The 9,475-nt window shown below is 39.9% G+C and overlaps 1 protein-coding gene across 8 annotated transcripts in view; it reads right to left on the bottom strand.

Annotated features, from left to right (window-relative positions):
* The window catches only part of LOC101852538 (potassium voltage-gated channel subfamily H member 4), a 252,648-nt gene that overhangs the window by 204,441 nt on the left and 38,732 nt on the right, over positions 1–9,475 (bottom strand). For 3 of the 8 annotated variants that reach the window (XM_035968876.1, XM_005094997.3, XM_013080627.2), the window contains exons 2-3: positions 9,013–9,341; positions 5,717–6,552 (exon numbers count right to left, since the gene is read on the bottom strand). In XM_035968876.1, coding sequence (XP_035824769.1) covers positions 5,717–5,789 — 73 coding nt within the window. In that variant the 5' untranslated portion in view covers positions 5,790–6,552; positions 9,013–9,341. The remainder of the gene's footprint in view (positions 1–5,716; positions 6,553–9,012; positions 9,342–9,475) is intronic. The other 5 variants (XM_035968874.1, XM_013080624.2, XM_013080625.2 and 2 more) reach the window with 5 other exon arrangements.

Here is a 9,475-nt window from a genome sequence, read left to right as displayed (position 1 = left end):
AGACAGACAGACAGACAGACAGACAGACAGACAGACAGACAAGCAGGCAGAGAAACGGAGAGAGAGGGTGAAAGAGAAAGAGAGAAAGAGAGAGAGAGAGAGAGAGAGAGAGAGAGAGAGAGTGAGATAGAAAGAAAGAGAGACAAAGAGAGACAAAGAGAGACAAAGAAAGAGAAGGAGAGATGGGTGGGGGGGTGAGGGAGGGGAGTAGGGGAGGATTAGGACAAATAAGGGAACGTGGGAAATATAATAAATATCCTTTTACTGTGTCTGTTGAGCTCTGTATATCATTTCCAAGGCAAGTATACTCGTAATTACCTAGTCAGTAGCTTCAAAATAGATGGACAGAGCTGGTTTTCAGATGCAGTGGTGCCCCCCACGGTTGCCCCATCCACGGGATAGAAGAAGAAGAAGAAACTTCAAAAAATAATATCCCTGTTGGTAAAGTCTTCCATATTTTTCTACATATTATTCTAAGCTTGCACTGTACGCACCTGCGCACTACGTCTCTGCTACTACCTCTAAGAATTCAAGCCGTGGAAAAAGCTTCATGTCCGAAACTTCCGCTTCCATTACAAGATATCGATAGCTGCTTGGGTCTGCAGATACTTTCTCACGCGTTCGTGTTATTTCGGAGATTTTTGCCCGCAGTTCTCCTTTTAGGAAAGCTTTGAGTTCCCGTTTCGTCCAACAATTGTACCCCAATTCACATTATCAATACTTGATCTTACTTTACGCGCCCTTGTGAATTACACGAAATGCCTGTACAATGAAATCAAGAAGGATAATTCCAAAGTAAACAACATAACCGCGTCTTTCTTTTATTGTGGCAGCAACTTCTATTCGTTCTCATATCCTGAACCCATTAAAAATACAGAATTAATGGGCTTTGAAATCTCGTGTTTTAAAATATAATATTATCGTTGCAACAGTGGTTTTAAAAAAATATTGACGTCAAACCTGGCTATAAATCACATTCATTTACCAATGAGGGGAAATTCTTTCGCTACATATCTTTTGCGTTCCCTTGAGACAGATCTTATATTCTGACTCCGGCTATAATGTTGTATGTGACCATCATGGCAGCAACAAGATATGGACTTCTGTGTAGAACACATACACGGGCCCCTGATAAACCAAATGTTCCCCACATTGAACGGATGCCAAAGGTCATACTATTAGATAGTACAAGGAGTGGACTTGGAGATACCAGAAATAGATCACCAATGGCTATTTATAAAACACAGCAAGCTTCGAACAGCGGTGAAGTGTGAGCAGTTAAAAAAACGCACAGGTATAAATGTAAGCGCACTTTAATTTTCTTGTCAGTCGTGATACTTACAAGTGCAGGTGCAGCCAATTAATTAAGAATACAGTCTGATATCAACGAAAGTTTTTTTATGTCCAGTTTTGATCCCCCCCCACCCCCTCCCCTATTTTTTTCTCTTCTTCCCCAATGTTGTTCCTCATTACAAATATTAGTCACTCTTTTCTGTATCATCTTTCATATTAATAATTTTAAAGTACTTAAAAGTCATTTTCGAACATTGTATAATGTTCGGACCACACTGCAACTATTTCAATACAGAACCAACACGTCAAGAACTTCCCCATTCTATAGAAGCTCCAGGTCAATAACACGCACAGGGAACATTTCTCTTCCTCTTTGCCTTCTTCTTCTTTTTCTTCTTTTTCTTTTTCTTTTTCTTTTTCTTTTTCTTCTTCTTCTTCTTCTTCTTCCTCTTCTTCTTCTTCTTCTTCTTCTTCTTCTTCTTCTTCTTCTTCTTCTTCTTCTTCTTCTTCTTCTTCTTCTTCCTCTTCCTCTTCCTCTTCCTCTTCTTCTTCTTCTTCTTCTTCTTCTTCTTCTTCTTCTTCTTCTTCTTCTTCTTCTTCTTCTTCTTCTTCTTCTTCCTCTTCTTCTTCTTTTTCATATTTAAAAAAAAAAGGAAATACAATCCATGTACAATAAGAGACCTTTCAAAAGTAGAAAGTTCGTTTTTTTTTTCAAAGTTAGGGCAAAATGATAGGCATATTGAGCACGTAAAAAAGGCAAAAGAAACGAAACAAAGTGGCAATATCAGATGGCTAAGAAAGGGGTGGCGCCGCCCGACCCCGGTGCAAGGGAAAAGATGAAGCGAGTGATGCTCAAGGACCACAGGAGATGTATTTATCGTTACTTTAGGGCAGGGGGCAACAATCTCTTTGAGCTAAAAGGGGAGCCCATCCTCAGCACTTATAATATGCGTAGGGAAATGTTACAGGTTGGAAACAGAGCCAATTCGGTTAAACAGTATCACAGACTATAGGAGAGAAAGCGTTTATAGCTCTCTATAATATATGTTTCATAGTCCTTATTTTGTTTATCATTCGTTCTGAAAGTTCACATTATAGATCATGTTGGCCCACTTTTTCTTATTGTTCCTCTAGTTGTTACTGCTTTTGTTGCAGTTGTTTTTTGTTGTTGTTGTTGTTGTTGTTGTTCCTGAGGTGGAGGCGAAAGCAGGCTACAGAACATGGTTAGGGAGCCGGAAATGAGGTGAAAGTGGACGACAATTTTCCGTTGTTCTCGGGTTTCGAACCAGGGACTTATTGAAAGAGGGGAGAACTTAGTAACCTGTAGACCACGAGAGCCCCCTAAACAAAGGACTTGACGATAATAAACACAACGAATGACCTTTGGCAAGCGTTGAAATAAAGTAAACGTTTTCCTGCTTGGCGTGCCACTGTTAACTTTTACTGAACTCCGTTTCATTTATTACATTGATCTTTTTAAAGTTCACCTTTCTAATCCGCCTCGATTGCTGTTGAACACTCAGGCCAATGGCCACCTAACTTTGGTAGGGTTCTGGTGTCATTCAGCATTCAATGGCGTACAAGTGCTCCAGGGTTTTTAGAAAGAAATTATGTAAAATAAGTTGATGTTTAGAAAGAGATTACGAACGAGAAGCTGGCTTTTAGAGACAAATGAATCAAGAAAGAGCTTATTTTTGGAAAAGAAGTTAAGAAAACGAGCTTGGTTTCCAGAAAGATTCAGAAAGAGGCAGTGGTGTTTAGAAAAAGATTTAAAAGAATAATTGGTCTTTATAAAGTGATTTAGACAGAGAAAGAGAGAGAGAGAGAGAGAGAGAGAGAGAGAGAGAGAGAGAGAGAGAGAGAGACATTAGCATCAGACCTACCTGGGCCACTTTTCTCAAGAGTCGTTATCAACGCCAAAACAGGTACACTCATGCTATATCCGTACGCGCCTAGAACAACCTGGTTAAATGTCGGTTCACTCATCGTGTTTTTGAATACCTTGTTATACGATGATTATCATGCAAAATAAAGCAGTAACAGCTTTTGGCTACAGGGTTATTGGGTCGTATCCGTGAAAAAAAAACTGCATTGAAGCAAGCAGCATAGTGGCCTGTCGATCGCCCGCAGCAAGAGAGCCATCTGCTGTGCATAACAATGTGTGGGATGTTTTTTTAAAACACCAATCGTGACGTACACACGTGTATGTATGAATATTATTAAGTACGTGTGTGTTGTAAAACAAGTTTTGAACCCATGAGCTTTAGCAACAATTTAAAAAAGATATTCACATTCTGTTTTCTTCTTGGCTGGTTATATAAAATAAGAACGAGTGAGTAGATTTTATAATAATTATAGGTTTGAGTGCTTTGTAAACCATTTTCCCCTCTCACGAAGCAAAGTACTAAGTGTTGTCTTTGACTTTTGTCACTTTTCTTTTTGTATGGAGGGGTGTTCGTAAAGGATAGCAGCGTGCGTTTGAGTATTATAAGGTACTTTTATAATATCCCTTCCCCCCAACCAGCCCCTCTCCGTCTCATGAGTTTTTAAACACTTGCTTTATTTATTTCACAAATTTCCTTCGGCTGGGGTACATAGCATATGGGAAGGATACAACTACGAGAATGTAAAACAATTTCCCCCCTTCTGAGTACAGCTATAATTGTATTTATCCGTTCCATTACTTTTTCTTTTGGCTGGGTGTCCGGCAGGGATACTAGACAGTACACGGGCCCTCGACTCATACCCCAGAGAACACAAAGCCATAAGTGACATGTCGTGTTCAGTCTAGGCATATCCCAGAGAACATGGTGGCGTTAAAGAGAGATCGCTGCTGTCTGCATAGCGGGCATGATGGAGATGAGCAGATCGAACAGAGAAATAGATGATGGCAGAAAAATATCGAACCCGCGTGCTCACATGGTGTTGCGATTACTCAAACGGGGGCTGCACCGGGTGAATGTCAGTGTATCGTATTTCGTATTCGTTGTGAAAATAGCGGGCTGTCGACATGTCAGTGCATCCGGATGAGCCAGCATACCGCGTGACTTTTTCCCCTTTTCTCCAAAACGTTTGTTGCGTCGTTGTTGTTGTTTTTTGCGTGCTAGTGTCATCTGTTTGATGAGATCTCGCCAAGTTTTATGTTTTCTGTCATATTTCTGTCGTTATTCTTTAAAAGCGACATGATCGCTTTTTGATGTTGTGCAACAAAGCCGACATAAAAACGTAATAGCCTTTCCTGGGTTTTTTTCTCGTTTGTGTTGGTTTTCGTTTTCTTTTTGTTAATTCTTTAAAACGTATTTTATAGTTGTTACTCAATCGACATACTTGCAAAACATAATATTCGTATACATTGTTTCGAAAAGAAGCAACTGAAATAAGGGATAAACACAACAGAAGGGACAAAACGATGAAAATACTGGCAGAGATACGACTAAATTGAACAGAAATGTCAAATTGAGTATTGGGGATCTTTTAAAAGTGAACATAGCACGAAATGTTGGGAAAATGCGTGTGTGTGTGTGTGTGTGTGTGTGTGTGTGTGTGTGTGTGTGTGTGTGTGTGTGTGTGTGTGTGTGTGTGTGTGTGTGTGAGTGTGATAGCGAAAGAGAGAGGGAGAGGGTGAGAGAGAGAGAGAGAGAGAGAGAGAGAGAGAGAGAGAGAGAGAGAGAGAGAGAGTGTGTGTGTGTGTGCGCGCGCGCGTCTGTGTGTGTAAGTGCTTGCAGAGAGTTTACAGTACCGTAAACCCTCTCTGGTGCTTGCATGTGTGAGTATATGTGTGTGTGTGCGTGTTTGTGTGTGTGTGTTCGGGTTTGTGCGGGTGTGTGTGTGTTTGTATTTGTGCGGGTGTGTGTGTGAGCACGCGTGTGTATGCGTATTGGATGTGTGATCGATTTGGGAGCTTAAAAAACTTAATCTTATTTATTAATTAATTTTTTAAATTTATTTATTTATTTATAATTTGTAATTTATTTTTTGGAAGGAGGGGGGTGGGGCAGGGCAATTTTTGAATGCACTTAAAAATGACGCAAAGAGATCTGCTTATATATATGTTTCTCCTAATCCGTTTCAAATAAAGCATACTATGTTAATGGTCCGATGCAGCGGTGCCTCACAGGTTGAGAGGCTTACTCTCTTCCGAATAAGCCTGTTTTTCAGAGAATTTGTAACGGAAGAAACGAACAGAAAAGGGAACGGAAAGAAAACATGAATATTGCATTTCAAGTTGACATTCGGAAACAACAAGCTAGATAGGAAGCTCATCAATGATTGGACAAAATAAAACAAAACAAGACATATCGTTATAAGACGTGTTTAAAAAAAAAAAAAAACTAACAAGGCAAAACAAAACGATAAAAAAACAACAACAACAGAAAGAAAACTAAACACGGAAACGAAAAGAAAATAAACAAGATATACTCACGTATTCCATCAAACCGTGTGGCGATGGTGTCCAGAAACGTATTTTGTGAGGACGAGGAAGGATTCTTCGGCATTCTGAAGCTGCCTGTAATCCTTTGGAGTGAGCGGCCTAAATCGGCCCTCACTAATCCACTCGACTCACAGTCTGCTCAAACCTCGCGCTCAATCAGGACACACCCTAGTCGCACACATCCTGCTTGTCAGTCTTAATCCGGGACGCTCAGTCAAATGTTTTCCATGGGTTTAAAGATGAAAACGTTTTTTTTAAAAGGAGAAAACATCCCACAAATAACTCGTGCTTATCTTTCTCCAGAATGATTTTCTTTCTCTACGGCTGGGTGTTTATCCCTCGATGTGTTTGTGTGGATATTTTCTCTTCTATTGTAGTTCGAGGAATGAGAACAGCAGATAATATGGTGAGGAGAGATGAAGCTTGTAGCCTGCGTTGATTTGGCCAAAAACAAAGAGATTGTGAACGTTCCAACAACGCTCGTCGATGGAACAGCTTCTATGTGAAATATTCATGACATCTGGGATGTCAACTGCGGCGATACCTCATGTTGAACTTTGATTATGTGAAAATGATGGGAAGTTCTGATGCAGCTCACGATGACGCAACTTTATGAATGTTTCAACAGCTGTAGTAGTTTATAAACAATCTGTCTTCAAAATAAGTTTTTAAAAGTGTCAGAATAGAACCACCTTTCTGTTTGAATAGAATTCCAGATATGTTTGAAACGCCAACCGACAAATACGAAATAGGGAAACTTTATAATGCAAAGCAGAATCTTCTGGAACCGACATTGCTTGTTTTTTGTGTGGTACTAGAGCAAACTGCTGAGGAAAGAAAAGGAAAAAAGTAATTTACGACTTGCCTTTTTCCAGACTCTGTCACCGGTTTTATCTGTACATTGTCAACAAGTTACCGTCATTGTCTAGTGCGCGAGTAAAGGTAAGGATGGTATATTTTCTGAGTGGGCTGTGAGTATGGAGAGAAGGGGTGGTGATAGAGGGGGCATGGAATAGAGAAGAAAGAGTAAGGTAAGAGGTGGAAAGGGATATGAAAAGGAGGACGGGGGGTGGGGGGGGGGAGTGGGCGGATGCGCAAGGCTCGGGGGAAAAAACTGACAAGATACTGGTTCGCATTATCGTCGTCCTAGTTCTTGTCCTGATCTAATCTCATACTTGATCGTTCGATTGAAACTTCACTTTCAGCAGAGTCCATCGCATCTGCCTGTCGAGAACAGAAGACAGAGGGCTGTGCTGGCCCCTCTCTTCGAGTTCTTCCCTACATTGTGCCTTGAACACGGCGAATGCCTCACTGCCAAACGCAGGGACGAGAAAAGAAAACCCGAAAGAAGCAACCGAAATCGCTATTCGAAAGTAGCCTTCTACCTGATAATGCGATTTTTTTCTTCTTTCAATAAATCAGAAACGATTCATTTTGCTTCTTTGTTGTAATGTTGGGATGAAATGTGGTTCTAGATTTACATATTTTTGCTGTTTCCGTCTTTAGAGTGACTGCTGTTCTTTGATGGTACACAGGCGTTAGCTCTGTTCGTCTCCTTCTCCTTCTTCTCCTTTTCTTCTTCTTTTTCTTCTTCTTCTTCTTCTTCTTCTTCTTCTTCTTCTTCTTCTTCTTCTTCTTCATCTTCTTCTTCTTCTTCTTTTTCTTCCTCCTGCTTCTTAGCCTTCTCCTCATCTTCCCATTCTCCCCGTGGGAGAAGAGCGACCCCCCCCCCTTTTAAAAATCAGCTTCCAAACTTTAAAACTGCCCTAATTTTCTTTTCCCTTAACTTTTTGTGTCAGTGTTTGTTTTCGTTCAAGTGCAACACAAGTCCAAACAAACTTTTTGTGCCTAAGTTGGGAACAGAATTTTTCTCTACTCTCTAAAGATTTAATGTTGAGACTTGTTAAGTAAGAAAACAATATGTCACATTCTACAGTGCTGACGTTGCTTCGGACCAAAACGTAAATACTATACCAAACCACATTGAGACGACACAACTGGGGATAACATTTGTGTTATAATGAAGTGACAGAATGGCTTTTTGACTGTTAAATAAAGGACGATAATTTGAACGGCTTCAGGAGCGAACCCAAGTCTATTTTGAAATAGCATTTACATAAGAAACAAGTGAAAGACGTAATTTATATGTTAGAAAATTACTTTCCTTGACAGTTACTAGCTTAAATTTGTCAAAATCAGTACAATTGATAGAAATATTCTCCTTCAGAACTACATTGTATACCGCTGAAACATTACTGTTTCGAAGATCGTTCACTCATCTGGTTCAGCCACTGAAGAAAAACTGCTCGAACAAACTGGTGGAGTCAGTCAGCATTTTTTAAGAAGTTACATTATATTTTTTGTATACAACGATGGAGTCTGTTTTACAAAAGAAACGAAACGATTTTGGCAGTTTGGGTTTCCTGCCGTTTTAAAGACAAACCATCTCAAGCTCGTTCATTTTCGTCTTTCACCATTAAAAAATTCTACCTTATCGAGAAATTTGCCGCTTTGCATGTAACTTTCAATGACACTCCAGTTTTTATATTCTGTTGGTCATTCAACTTTTAGACCAGTATGCAGAGATCTGAGAAAATTAAACACACTAATTTATCTCAATATCGTTTTAACCGCTGACAGATGAAAGTGAACATGCTAGGTAGTATTCAAAAGTATCATAGTCATATTAACGTTAGATACCTAAACTATAAAGTGTCAGAGGTTTTTTTTAATGTAGTTATTTTTATGCCTCTATCGACAATATTTATGATAATCTAGGAAGCAGGCCTCTGATCCTACTTGTCAGGGCCAACCCGGACTGAACTTTACAACAGAAAGACAGAGATAATAGAAAAAAATTATCCCCACTCGGGAATCGAGCTCGGGTCTCCTGCGTAGGACAGCAAGACGCCTAACCACTAAACCACTACTCAGCATACGCCGGTAGAGAGGGACTTACATCTTAGGAATTACGTGATGAAGCTATTCATCGAATATTTGTTTTAAGTTTGAACAGTTTTCAGTGGTGACAGGTCCTCTATTGGATTTGATACTAAAGGCTACCACGGTTGAGATTTTGTATTCTCTTTGTATTATTCATTTTAATTGCAATTTCTTCTCAGGGGTATGAACGTCTATGTGTTATATTAATTTTCTCAGGTCGCCAGAGTGGACCATCATAACTACATGTAGTTCAAACAGGCACCCGTGCAGCACTTGTAGACTTTACGGGGATTCATTACAACACGTTATACAATAAGAGCAAGAAAAATCTTTGCTAAAAATACCTAGTCATACTTGAAGAGTTTGAATAGTGCAGGAGTTTACACGCCAGAACTACATTCCCATTCTGGCAAAATGCGAATTTTTTTATCAGGCCTTCTCGCCTCATAGAGGCAGGCTTTCAAGGCTGAAGAAGTCCAAATTGCACACATGGTCACAGTGTGCTGAGCTCTTGGCGAGGCTGTCTCGGCGTGTCAACGACAATGTAAGCTGTGGGGATGATGACGTAGGCTTCATTCGTTGATAGTGCACAACCGGAAGCGTAGAGAAAGTCATTGTACTGGCCACAATTCTTGGACGTGCTTACGTGCTTGAAGGTAAGAGAACTGGGTAACTGTGGAGGATAGAAAAGTTAGGATAACAATGGTATCTTAAAGTACATATTATTACGTTGGTTTTGTGTTTATAAATATATATAAATGTGTGTATGTGTATGTGTTTGTGTGTGTGTGTGTGTGTGTGTGTGTG

This window comes from Aplysia californica, unplaced genomic scaffold (assembly GCF_000002075.1).
Source record: "Aplysia californica isolate F4 #8 unplaced genomic scaffold, AplCal3.0 scaffold00093, whole genome shotgun sequence".
Classification (NCBI taxonomy): Eukaryota; Metazoa; Mollusca; class Gastropoda; order Aplysiida; family Aplysiidae; genus Aplysia; species Aplysia californica.
Note: the sequence above shows the minus strand (reverse complement) of the source record. Positions and strands in the feature narration are given on the sequence as shown.